The 13449-nt window shown below is 49.1% G+C and overlaps 1 protein-coding gene across 1 annotated transcript in view; it reads left to right on the top strand.

The window, feature by feature from the left end:
- The first annotated feature begins 1857 nt into the window (after positions 1-1857).
- SIK3 (SIK family kinase 3) overlaps positions 1858-13449 on the top strand; it is a 51792-nt gene continuing 40200 nt past the window's right edge. Inside the window, exons 1-3 of the mRNA XM_009273511.2 lie at positions 1858-1970; positions 5422-5485; positions 12193-12354. Coding sequence (XP_009271786.1) covers positions 1929-1970; positions 5422-5485; positions 12193-12354 — 268 coding nt within the window. The 5' untranslated portion in view covers positions 1858-1928. The remainder of the gene's footprint in view (positions 1971-5421; positions 5486-12192; positions 12355-13449) is intronic.

The following is a 13449-nucleotide window of genomic DNA, read 5'->3' as shown; positions in this document are numbered from 1 at the left end:
GCTTCAGATTGTTCCCTTAAAGACCCTAAAGATCCTTTTCTTTATTTTTTTCTTGTTCTCCAAACAGCGCCATGCCTGTTAGAGCATCATGTAGCATTGCACTTGGGGTTGGGCGCTGGAGGAGAAGCACGTGTCTTGCGGATCGTGTGCCACTGTGGTTTTTTGTCCAGGGACATGGCACGCCTCTGTGCGCGGAACACTTGTCCTCATCCCTAGCGAATGCCGGAGTCTGTTACCAGCTAAGCATTTATGTAATTGGGCTTTGGGCTCCTGTGTCAAATCTCTCCGGTTGTGCATCGTCAGCGTTTTTTACCGCAGTGCTGCTTTGCATGCCCTTCCCCATGTCTTTGCATGATTCTGCAGTCTTCCTTGACAGAAGTTTTGTAAATGACGCTTCAGCAAAGCAACCGGCGGAAGATTTGTAAAAGCGGTTCTTTTCCCAGGGAGAGTGCCATCTCTAAAACTTGAAACTTGCCGGTGGATTGTTAATTCAGTCCACAAATCTGGCTGGCGTACTATAGCTGCTCGCTCGCGCTGCTGTTTCTTGGTGGGGGGGAACTTAATAACCTCTAAGCGAGAAAACTTGCCGGTGGATTGTTAATTCAGTCCACAAATCTGGAACTAGGCTGGCGTACTATAGCTGCTCGCTCGCGCTGCTGTTTCTTGGTGGGGAGGAGGGTACTTACTAACTCAAGGCTGAAATCTGATTTAGAAGAAGCAGTGCAAATGTTCCTCTGCCGGTAAGAGCAGCCTTTTCTCTCAGCTGTTTGCTCCAGCAACATGTTGCACTGGCTGAGAGAATTGCCTCTTCTCCCCTGCTAAATCAGGCCTTCCGGAAAAGATTCCTTTCCTTGTTATCTGTGCGTGTTGGATGAAACAGATTACTTTCTTACGGTGGGCTTGAGGGGAGGTACTTTTTAGCACAGAAGCGTCTCCCTGTTTGGAGTCTGATGGCTTTACTGTCCGTGCCCAAAAGAGCTGGGAGCCGCCAGCGCCGGGGAAGGATGCTCGGGGAAGGTGGAGGGAAGAGAAGCAAGGAAGTCTTTGAGGCTGGCAAGCAGCTGACTGGAAGCACTTAGACTCGTTTCGGCTACGTTGGTGTAGCGTTATAGAGCACTTCTGGTTTAAAATAGATAAATAAATACCTCGATTGTTAGAAGCCTGACCCCCCACCCCCCCATTTCCAGCCCTGTTATGGTGAGGCGTTGTGTGGATAATGCGACAGAGTCCGCTCCGCTTGCGTCCGGCTGGATTTCAGTCCCTGAAAGCTGTTCCCCCTCTGTGTGGCTAGCTGGCAACTTCTCCACCTGTCTTGCTGCCCTTGTGCCGAAGCACTGCAGCTCTCAGGCTGCTGTTTGGGCACGTCCTCCAGCGGTAAGTTAACACGACAGCGGCGACGCTGAAGAGTGAAGCTGGGTGGTGAGATCTAGGAAGCCGGTTCCTTTGAGCAAACAGAACAAATGTTTGGGCTCGCTTGAAATATGTCCAGGAGTTCAGAAATCGCTTGCTTTTCAGTACAGTATTGGGCGCCTCTGTGAAGGTGCTGTGTGGCGGTAACGGGCGACAGCCTAAAAATCCCACTGCCTTCTGCAACACTGCTCTCTTGACGAGGTACCCTCTGTAGGGAAGATGTGCTGAGAGCGAGGAAACAAAGCTTCTTCCTGCCCAGCTTACGGCAAGCTGGCTGGCTTCTGGGAGGCTGCTCGGAGATCCCAGGCTCTCTGAGGCGGGGACGACGTATTCTGCTTTTGTACAGCCCAGCAGGGTCTTGTATGCAGTGTTTGTTTTTAAAAAATGCTTTTCCTAATATGCGATCGGGTCAATAACCTCTCTTTTGTTTCCCCTCCTGCTAGGTTGCCATAAAGATAATTGATAAGACACAGCTGGATGAAGAGAACCTGAAGAAGATATTTAGAGAAGTTCAGATCATGAAGATGCTTTGCCACCCACATATCATCAGGTTATACCAGGTAGGAGCACTCTGCAGTGGGTTTTCCATCCCCCTGCGCTATAGCTTTACGCTGTATAGTAGTGCTTTCTCTAGGGTTATCCCTCCGTTTCTCCTAGGTGAGATACTGGGAAAGTCCTTTATGTTTTCTAGGTCTCAGAGTACTTTGATTAGAGGGGCGGGGAAGTGTGGCTAATCCTTCTCTTCTCTGGGAGGTCACGCTTCCGCTGCGGGCTGGCCTCTTGCCATTTGTTTATGGCTATTGTGTGCTCTTCAGTTTCCTGGTTGAAACCGGATGCGGGCTCCCCTTCCCAATTTAAGGGAGAGGGTAGGTCTCACCCGCTGGCAGGACTGAAAGCATGCGGCTCCCCCCTCCGTGGCACCGAGAGCCGCGGCTCCCCCGCTCCCCCCCCCCCCCCCTGCCCAGTTGCCCTGTGGCCCTGAGGACGTGCTGATCTGCTCTGTGCTTTCCTGGACGGCCATCAATGGCAGCGGCAGACCTGCTTTTGAACGTTGGTTGCAGACTTTTTCTCCAGCTTGTTTGGCATTTTTGGTCTGCAAACAAAACCACCAGAGACAGAAGCCACGTGTGTTGCCTGTTACGCGCGTATTTGGTGGTGCCCCTCCGACTGCACGATCAAATAGAACAGCAAGGAGGTTGCACAGGCCAGAGACGAGCAGGGAGCAGAGGAATAAAGGAAGCCATCACCTTGGTGAAACTTTAAATGCTGTTTCGGAAGCTGTTGGGCAGATGAACGAGTCCCTCCCCGGGCCTTTCTGATACAAGGGCTCAAGCAGTGACTTACAACCGGAGAGCGCTAAAAAGCTCTGTACAAACTCTCCTTTGTTGCTTGCAGTCCCGGTTCTGGGAAGCTGTGGGACAGAGGCTCCTTCCCGGGATCCTGCCAGAGCTGACCGCTGACTGCCAGGTTCACGCGGAACTACCTCCCCCTTTGCTGCGGCAGTGCACATGCCAGAGGGCTCACAGTCGCAGGCTGCTTGGGGAATGGGGGGGGGACTTCCATCCAAGCTGTGGATGGAAAGTTAGCTCTTCCTGGGGCCGGCGTGCGAAGCAGAGAAAGGGCTGTCCAGGGCCCTTCGTCTTGGGGAAGTATTCAGGTGCAAGAGGCTAGTGAAGGTGGTCGGTCTCCTGTTTGTGGCTGCCTGACTCGGGTGGCAGGCACCAGAACGTTAAAAAGTTGAAATCCTGGGGGAAATATGCTGGGGTTATTTCCTTTTGTAACGTAACGTTTGTGTGTAGTTTTTAAGGGAGAAGTTGTGGTAACCCTCAATAGAAGTTGCCGTTCCCTAGAACTAACTCTTGTCTGGTCCAGCCCAGTCTGCTTCTTCTCTCTGCCTGATAGATATGAGTATTTACCTGGGCTCCGAAGAGTTAAAACTGAGTAGCAGTGACAGAGGTTAATGTTTGGCTAGTTTGGCCAACGCCAAGTGTGAGATGCTTACGGCAGACACTGCAGGATTGCAGCATTTTTAAGGTACTTAAGGAATGCTTCTTTGCACACTGACTCCTTGAAGCTTTTTTTTTTTTGAGCCAAAAAAACCTTTTTCAACCTGTTTTGTTCCACCTAAAGTTTTTATATGATGCTGAACAGGTGACACTTGTGGCTCAGCTTCGCTAAGGTGAGAAAAGAGTACCTGCTGTGGAGCATGTTTCATCTGGCCGTTCTTTCTGGGTACTTTCAGTGGCATTTATTTTTAGATAAAAACACCTACTAAAACCTGGAGTTGGGAATTCAGAGCCTTCCACAGCTTTTCATCAGGAACCTGAGTTTAAAAATCACGTTTCCTTGAGCTTATAAAACTTAAAAGGTATAAGCGAAAGAGGAGAAAGTGTCTCTAACGATAGTAGTCTGTAATGTAAGAGATTCTGACTGGAAATGGAAATGCCCTTAAAAATATCTACCTAAGGGTTTTCTGGACAGGTGGTATCACCACGAAGCGGGAGCTGTATGTCACGCCCCGTGGCGCTTGGGCAGAACTGAGGTTCCTCTTCGTTATACTCCTGTTTCAACGTTCAGAATAATAGCAGTCCAGCTGCTGGAGCAGCTGCCCGTTGTCTGGATCAGGCGGGTGTTCTTTAAAATACGAAGCTACATGTTCGAGTCCTAATTCTTAGTAAGAACAAGCAGCGCTGGGCTCCGAGTACCTAGCTTCTCCACTGGGATATAATAGTCCGTTTCGTGTCAAAAGGTGAACTTTCACTTGTCGTTGAAACAGAAAAGCCAAAACAAAATCAAAACGTTTCCAGGCCTTTCGTAAGCACCCGGCAGTATCGAAATTGACCTGCCGTGCCTGGCACCGGAGGTTCAGCGCTGCCGCCCTCGAAGTGAAACGCGCTGTGTTTTTTTTCCATTGACAAAGCTGTGAAGCCTGTTAAATAAGTAGCATCGAGTTTTGGAAAATACCCCGAGTGTGCGCTTGCCTGAAGGCGGGTCGCAAAACATAATCCGGTCACAAAACAGCCCTCGGAGCCACCCTTACCAAATCTGCAGACAGGAAGGCGTTATCGGCTGCTTTTTCTGTGCCCAGTGTGGTTGCACATCGCCCGCTGTCTGTTAAGCATTAAAAATGTAGTTGGGGCCCATCTTTAGCATATAGTGCCTCGCCCTATGCTTTTCTCCTCTTCTGCATCCTGCTAGGGACTTTCCTAGAAGTCGTTGAGGACTCCGAGGTCATTTTGGAGGGCCGGTTTCACTACGGGTGATGGGACTGCACTCGGAAATCGGTTGTATGCTTCCGAGAGTCCTCTGGCCCCGCTGCTGTGCCGAGCGTGGCATCGGTCTCTGTCAGCCCCTCGCTGCCTTTGGCTGCACGGTGCCTGGTCCTTTAAAGAGATCTTATCTAATAAATTGCTGGCCTCGGCGTGTTGGACTGCTACGGCCCCAAAATCCTAATACTCCCTTACAAATGTGTGTAAAAAACCTGTTAAAACCCGGGGTGTTACCTGGCTGAGACGTGCGGACTCCCTGAAGCAAAGCCTGAGCTCTGGTTTATTTCTAACAGGTCTTGAGTCGTTTGAAAGTCACTTACCGATTCAGCGAATATTCCCCCCTTCGGCAAAATTGTGCTGGTTATTTTAGTGCCCGCAGTGGACTGGTTAACGAGAAGGGCGAACTAGTTTGGTTGCAACAGCCCTGCAAAGTCTCCCAGGCTGCTGGAACAAGACGGGACCGGGGAGCAAACGCTCGAGGGAGGGGAAAGGGGAGAGGAGGAAGGTGCAGGTGAAGTGTTGTGTTTAGCTACAGATTTAGTGTTTAAAACTTGCTCTTTGATTCTTTCCCCGGTTCCTGTCCTTTCCTTTGCCTAGCTCTGTAAAGCATGGGGAAGTAATATTTGTCATTTGATGAAAGCAGTTACATGTGTTGTCGAAGGAATAAAACTTTTCAATTAGTTACATTTCTTTTTGCACACGGCAGTCTCCTTATCTGTCGCTTTTCTGTCCTTGCGTCCAGGTTATGGAGACGGAGAGGATGATTTATCTAGTGACAGAGTATGCTAGTGGAGGGGAAATATTTGGTAAGTACGTTTATTGCATTCTTTAATCAGCTAATGCACTTGGTCAACTACGGTAAACTGAAAATAGCTGCCGCGCTCTCTTGTTTCGGTTGAGAGACGCCCTTCAGCCTGAAAACTTTCCCTTGACAAGAGGGGTAAAGAAATAAATGATACCAACTCGATGGCAAAATAACTTCCCTAACCTCTGTTTCTTCTTTGGGTTTCGTGGACAGGTGGTTCTGCTCCTCTTTTATGCTGACTTTGGGATTAAGGGTGTTGGAAATAGTCATCCGGTTGGATTTTGAAGTGTTGCTGAATACTTTGCTTCCCAGCAAGTTACATGAAACCCATTAACTAGAGCGGAAATGTTGGTGTTTGTTAGTAGCTTTCAAAGAAAGAGGCTGTCCTGCGGTTCTGTAGTATTTTGTTCCCAAAACCATGTATTTTCTTATCTCTTTGATATCTGATGTTATCTCAGCATGTATTAGTTGCTTCCATTTTAAACTCCATTGTCTGCTAACAATGTTTTGGCTGAGCTCTCTTGACCGCAGAAGCTATTCTTTAAAGGGGAAAAAAAAAAAAAGAAGTATCTGTGCCGCACAAATGCGAGAACTGTTGACTGATTTATTAATTTGTTTGTTTTACTGCCATGACCAATAAGAAACTCGTAGAAATAGAGATTTACTTACACACTGGAATTCCGTGCCAGGTGACAGAGTCAGAATTTTGCAAGGTTGGTCTTTACGAGCTCAGCCGACGTGAGCCTCGGGAAAGGGGGAAAATCCTTTGCGCTTGAAGTGAGCTGGCTTAAATCTGCTTCCAGGCAATGTCCTTGTGAGGACAGTCACATACGGCCTGTCAGCTAAATGGAAATACTCTCGTTTTCATCCTGTTAAGTCGTTGCAGTAGATGCACTTTTGATGTCAGAGCCTCCCGCTCTGCTGGAACTGAGGCTGAGTCGTAATAAAAGATGAAGCTCTTAGTGAAGCAAGAAAAGCCCTAAATTAAGGAAAATAAGACAACTTGAGCTGAAAAATGCTGGTTTCCGGTGAAAATATTCTAATACCAGTTCCTCAGTACCTTTGTAGGTGGTTGTCACGCCGCCTTCTCAACATTGTCCACGTCCTTTGGATTTCTCCTCTGAGAAGGTGACGGCTGAAGGAAGAAGCGAGCAGTAGCTGCTGTTTGGAAAGTGCGGATCGCCTGGTGAAAAACCTGACTTCCTCCAGCTGAGTCTTCCGTTGTTTCCTCAAACGTGAATCACGGCGCTAGACACCCGGCAGTTCTGAAGGCTTGTGAAACTCTCCTCACCATGTGCAGCGAGCCGTAATTGCAGCCAAATCACTTGAGTGCGTGTTAGAGTTCGCTTGTGTGTGGATCACCGCAGAACAGTATAAATCACTTCTTACTTTTTCTCCCTCTTCTGTTGAATTTGGCAGAGATGGGCTCATCTTTTTTTAAATCCAGAACTATGTGCAAGCTCGTATACAAACTTGGAATGAATTCTTCTGGTTACAAAAATAGCCTTCTACATGAGTCAAAGCGAAAATCTCATTGCTCTCTGAAATATTTTATGCCGTAGCAAGTTCAGCTCATTAGCATGGCTAATTTCCATTAGCCATTACCCAGCATTTTGTCCTCGTCAATAGCTGGGAGCAGCCAGTTGTGTAATAGCCCTGACGTTTTTCCAGACCGAAGCCAGGAGGCTGTGCCCCCGCTAGCCCCTTCTGAGCACTTTTCAGGCGCTGCCCGAGGCCCCGCGCGCCCTCGGCGCTAGAGCAGAGAGGGGGAAACTCGGGTCTCAGCTTTTTGTAATCGGAGTTTCCTGAGGAGCCATTAAGACTTTGTTCTAACAGCGGAAGCAATTTACGGGGAGGAAACAGCAACCCGTTTTGGAAAGGTTTCCTTGCAGTCGTTAGCATCTCCAGTACTGAAGAATCTCACGTCCTCATGCGGCTGAGAGAAAGTATCTCGGCGCGGGCTGGCTTCGCGCCCGCTCCGGCTCTTCCGTAGTGTCGTGCAGCGGATGGAAGCCTGGGCTTACCTGCTGCTAAGGGTAAAACTTTGTCCGCGTCTTGCTTCAAGGCAATGTCCGTCCCTCCTACGGCAGGCTTGTTAGGAGCCGCTGGACTTGCTGCAGGGACAGCCGCTAGGTGCCTGTGGACAGTGCAGTCACTCTGGGCACTGGGGAATCCTCCGTATTAAACGTGCCTGTGCTGAGTCTTTTATCTCTTTTTCTTGATTGTCTAGACATCTGCGTGACGTAGGTTTTGATGCGAAAGTGTAGCGCCGAGCTGCAGAAGGGGGAGGGGAGCTGACAACCGTGGTTTTCTGGATGCTAAACGCTCAGTGTAAGGCTGAGTGCCTCGTATAATCTGAAATACAGCGTCACGCTTCCGTGAACTGCAAGGGTTTGTTAGAAGTAAGTCTGAGTTGTTTCCCTGGGTGCTTTAAAAAGACCTTCAAAGGCTTAAACTGTACCATACAACTGTAAATATTACATAGGCAGTAATATAGGATGGAATTTTTAGCTGAAAGAATGGTAGTTTCTCTAAACGGCCACAGTTTCAGTCAGTCAGTGTTGGGTGCTTGCCTTTCTTGTCCCTTGTTGGCCTGAGCTCTGCAGGCTTTCCTGGGTTAGCACCCGGGAGAGCCTCACAACCTGTTTATCTGAATTTCCAGTAAAAGGGCTGATAGCTCCTTCAGCGGCCAAGCTGTGCCGTAAGTGTCTTTGATTCATCTGTTACTGGAAACGTCTCGATAATTCACTTTGCTTGCATAGTGGTGCGCGGGGATCAGGGGGAAGACTTGCTTTTGCTGTGGGCTTAAGCAGCAAAACGTAAATTGTTACTTTTGTCCCTCTGCATGTTTTGCGTGTTGTTGGGTTGCTGGTTTGACATCATGAACAAATGAATGTCTCCTTTTAAACGTCGGGTGCTCTTTGTTCCAGGTCCCTCGAGTGTCCTTTTTTTGAGGTCAAAGAGAATATAGTCTAAAAGTCTGCTTTGATTTCAGCGGTTTACTGTGAATACTGTAAACAATCTGCAGTCCTCCCTGACAAGAATACGGGTGCTTGGTCGATTAACGAAAATTCTCAGAAAACTTGGCAAAACGATCGTCTGGTTAATGCGGTTAGCACGTCTGCTGCCTCTGCCCCTTCCCTCCGACTCCTGCTGCTTGTCCTAAGCTTTCTGAGCGTGAGCTGGACAGACGCGTTAAACAATGCGGTACCGGTCTCTAGAAGGTAGAGAGAGATCCACCGCTGCTTCTGAGATCACAAGGTCGCCAAATACGCTGGAAATTTAACTTAATCCACCACGCGGAGGAGATGTGAAGCTTAAGCAGCGTTTGCCTTCCAGACAGAAAGCAACTTAAAAGCGCGAGGAGCCTGTCTAGAGGCGAAAAGTGGAAACTTGTGTACCAGTCCTGTCTCTTAACCAGAAGATGCTTTTCCTTCAGTGTAGGATTTTACTGTGTTTTTTAATGCAGAGAGCAGCATCAGGTGCTTCATGCAAGTACAGAGAACAGCAACAGATGTTTTTAAGGGTTGTGACATGAAATCGTGCGTTCATGTCTCTCGGGAAAACGCTCGAAGGAGCAACGCCGTACGCCTCCTCTGCTCCCGGAGAGCGCGCTGACGTGCGTACGACCCAGCGGCGAGCCTGTGCTTCTGGACTTGGTGCACTCGAGATCAGCGTGCTGGCTCCCAGCTGAACGGTCAGGTCATCTCTGTAACCTCCGTTGCATGAGTGGTTTATGCAGACTAAGCTTGCAATGGTTAATTTTGGCATACAGTTGCCCTTGGTGGTATGTGAAGTATTCTGTAGCTTCATTGTTTCTGTCCTTCCTCTGGAGCTTGTGCAGAAATGTCAGCGGTCTCCAAGTGCTGTGCCTACGTGCAGAGCTTGGGGACCGGCCTCCACGCGCATTTCTTCATGAACAGTGAAATTTCACGCCTAACCTAAAAGGATATTTTTTCACAGCCTAAGCAGGACTGACTAATGACAGGGGCAGCGGAGTTTTCTGGGCGAGCGGACGTCTGGCAGGGCAGCCCCTGAGAGCAAGACTCTGCGAAGTGCACGGGACCGAACGGCATGTGTCGCTGTCTGTGCGGGGGGGGGGGGACAGGTGAACTTGGTTTGGGCAAAAATACACTTAGGAGCGCCTTGTAGAAATACGCCTGCTGCAGTGGCGGGATTGGATTTCTGGCCTGCGGGAGAATCTCTCGGGTATTTTCAAAAACGTTGAGTGGTTGGAGCCTCGCACTTTGTTTTAAGAGGGCTTGCGCTATCGGCAGGCTGCGCTCCCAAATTCAAGCGGAGTAAACGATGTGAATGGCCTTGATGTGTTTAGGAGCTGAGCTGCTATCTGTTGATCGGTGGTAATGCTTAAACCGGAGCAGGCCCTTGCTTAACTCTGCTTGTCAGTGTCCCAACTCTTTGGAGTAAAACATTTACGGCCGTGCAAATGACCTAATGAAATATGATGGGGCTGTTTGAGATAGTAAATTTTGCTTTTCCTAGCAAGTGACTTGAGGGTCATATTGGAATCGGTGATGGATTTCCTTCCCCAGCCCTGGTTCAGATTTGCTCACGGAATAAGTTTATCCGATGACTAAAACTTAATTGACGAGTTCTCTGAAAAACAACTCCGCTCTGTTGCACAACATGAGTAGTCAAATGTAGAGAAGTAGGTTGCTGTGCAGTCAGAAGCCAGCAGAACTGCTTTGATGGATCTTGGTAATTAGTATTTACTGCAAGTCAATTATGTCGCAGGTATTTTAATTAATGGGTGACTGGGAAAAATACAACCACCTGACGAGAAACCTTCAGAAGTGATTTATTTTTGTTATTTTCAAGAACAGATATCTCTGTCGAGCCCTCCAGTTATGGAGTGAAATGAACCACTTCGGCCTATTTTTGGCCAGAAGCCTTTCGAGGTCGACTCGATGGCCCAGCTGAGAAGTCGTAGCCTCTGGAAACGGGCAAGGAGATAAGCAGCCCCCGGGGTTCGGCTTGCTGGTGCCTCTGCTAACCCGCTCTCCGGCCCGCGCCGGAGGGGAGGGGGCTTGTGCAAACCTCTCCGAAGCCTTTCCCGCGAGCTGGGGAAACTCGGGAACCCTCCTGGTCCCGCGTCTGGTTACTGGGGGCTCTCCAGGACGCTTCTCAGGTTTCTCCTGGGTGGGTTTTTCTTTTTGTAGCACTGTCCTCAGCTCCATAATCTTGCACACTGCTACTCCTACCCGTATCTCTTACCGTGCTACATCAGCTGTAGCTGGATTTGCTCATAGGGTGGAGAGATATTAGGAAAGGGTAATAATTGCATTTCATAATTGAGCTGCCACTTACTTTGCCTTCTACATTTTTCCTGGCAGAGCTTTGTTGCCTGTTCTGCCGGTGCTTCAGGGGAGGGGCGTGCTTCTCCTCTTCCTTTCTCTGCCATTCCTACTGCCTGTCTCCTGCCTGTCCGTCCCCGCTTGCAGGACGAGTGGCTTCCCGAAGTCTGGCGCTTGCAGGTTTTAAGTGGCTCGACGTAAGTTGGGTTGCTGCTGTATGCCTGCCTTTGTGGTCTCTTAGAGAGACTTTTCCCATCCGTGTGTGCAATGCTAGCTTCCAAGGAGAGCCTCGCTGGCAACAAATACTACCTTTGAGGGAGAGTATAGATTTTCAACAAAGTATTTTAGAGTACTCAGATTTCCGTAGTAGAGGCAAGCTCCATTTTTATAATGAAATGCGTGGTTGAATATCGCAAGCCTGTTTTTGCACCAAAACAGCAGCAAGTACCCAGAGACTGGTTATGAGCGGCAGGAACCCCTGCGCGTGTTTTGAAGCGCGTGCAATGACTTTCTTTTGTCGCACCGCAGAAGCAAAACGGTTCCTCAAGCTGTACTTTTGTACTGAGTTGCAGCATTTGTAACGGGAGCTTGTGTGCTTTAGGAGTGTTTAGGCTGGCTCTCAGCCACGGTGTACCTTGTGGAGTGCCCTGTGACCACCAGAAGCGAGGAGAGCGTGGGTCAGAGGCAGATGTACAGACTGCTGGAGCGGAGCTGGCGTAAACTGCGGGGCGTTAGCGGGGTTTCCCTCCGATCTGGTCACGAGTGGCTTTCCCTCTGAAGAGGGATGCTGTTAAACGCTTTCCGCAGCTGGCAGGTTCTTAGCTAGAAAGCTGAAGTTGAGGAGCTGTCTGTCTCTGTAACTAGCCGGGACTTCACTGGTTGCGGCAAGAGTTACCTTTGGTGAGGCTCGTTAGACCGAAGACACGTTTCCTGTGAAAAAAAACAGAGGGAAGGAGGGATGGCACGTGGCCATGAACCTGCACCTCTCACTGTCGAGGTAATATGGTATGAGGCTTGGTATTGGACTGAAGGAAAAGGTTGAAAAAGTTTTATTTTGATGTAGAAAAAGATGTAAAAACTTTTACGCTTTTCACAAAACGGTTCTGATTTTCCAGCCAGCCCCGTCAGCTGTCCTCTAAATAGAGGAAAGTTTGTAAGCTTAAAGCCTTTCACTTGGAGGCGGCACTGGCGTGGCAGCGGTGTGCCAGAGTCCCTTTCCCCGTAGCTTCAGCGGTGACCCCGTCTGGTGTTGGAACCTGGAAAACACACTGGTGCCCGCGTCGTTCCCCATCGCCATCCTCTGCACCGCTCGCTGCAAGCGTGCGAGAAGCCCCTGTCTGGGTTGCGTTCCCTGTGTCAATAACCACTTTCTTCTTCGCTTCGTCCCCCACAGATCACTTGGTGGCCCACGGACGTATGGCCGAGAAGGAAGCCCGGAGAAAGTTCAAGCAAATAGTGGCCGCTGTCAACTTTTGTCACTGTCGTAATATAGTCCACAGAGATCTGAAGGCAGAAAACCTACTTCTGGATGCTAACCTTAACATCAAAATAGCAGGTGAGCTAAGACTAGCAGTGTGGGAGGAAGGCAGCTGCGTTCAGAAGTTAATAAATGTAGGCATTGGCTGCTTCCAGGTATTCAGAAAGAAGGAAGCACAGTGCGGCTAAAGGAAGCTTTGGATTTCTGTGTGGCCTGCTGCCCAGAGCTGAAACTGCCAGGTTGTAGCCAGGAGATTTATATCTCCCTTCAAATGTAGGCATTGGCTGCTTCCAGGTATTCAGAAAGAAGGAAGCACAGCGCGGCTAAAGGAAGCTTTGGATTTCTGTGTGGCCTGCTGCCCAGAGCTGAAACTGCCGGTTGTAGCCGGGGGGGGGGGGGAAAGCTGGTTTGGCTTCATAGGCAGGTATGCGGCTATGGATACTGCAGTGTCCCAATACACTGGATAATGGGAGAGACTGATATCAAAAAACTGACCTTGTTTTGAGTCCTGCTGCCAGTTTAGGACCTCTTTGAAGCAGGTCAGACTAGGTGAGAGAGAACGAATGGAAAGTGAGGATGACAACGCTTATGGTAGAGCAGTGAAGGGGAAACAGCACCCCTGGAATCGCTTCACTATGCTGTCTGACCGGGCAAGAGAATTAGCCCCGGTGCTTTGGGTATTTTATTCGTTGCAGGGAGAGAAGCTGAAGTTACTAAATAAACAGGCCCTTACAGTCTGCTCCCAGTGTTTTGCTGGGCAGTGGGGTTTTTTTTTTTTTTGCTAATAACTGCCCTTCCAGAGAGCTTGCACCTTGGGCAGTTTCTGGACTGACCTAACGCAGGCCTGCACGTCTGATCCTCTTGTACGTGAGACTGAGCCTTGGCTGCTGAGCTCTGTGATGCACTGACTAGACTTGGCTTTATTTAGCTTTGTGGGATTATGCAGCAACTGATTGAAACAAGAGGATTTAATACCGCCCCGGTCATCTCGTTTCACGGGCTTTTGAATTGGAGGAGCTCATGCTTACCATTTAATTCTGCTAGAGCCTAATGCATAGCAGAGCATTTTTGGACAGCACTTTGTTGCCCCCTCTCTTAATAGACTTCCTTGGAGAGCTTGTCGGCTTTTACAAGTGTTTGTAACTTGATTTTTTTTTTTTTTTTTTTTTTAAT

Source organism: Aptenodytes forsteri, unplaced genomic scaffold (assembly GCF_000699145.1).
Source record: "Aptenodytes forsteri isolate BGI_AS27 unplaced genomic scaffold, ASM69914v1 Scaffold187, whole genome shotgun sequence".
Lineage (NCBI taxonomy): Eukaryota > Metazoa > Chordata > Aves > Sphenisciformes > Spheniscidae > Aptenodytes > Aptenodytes forsteri.
This window is presented reverse-complemented; position numbering and strand designations above follow the sequence as displayed.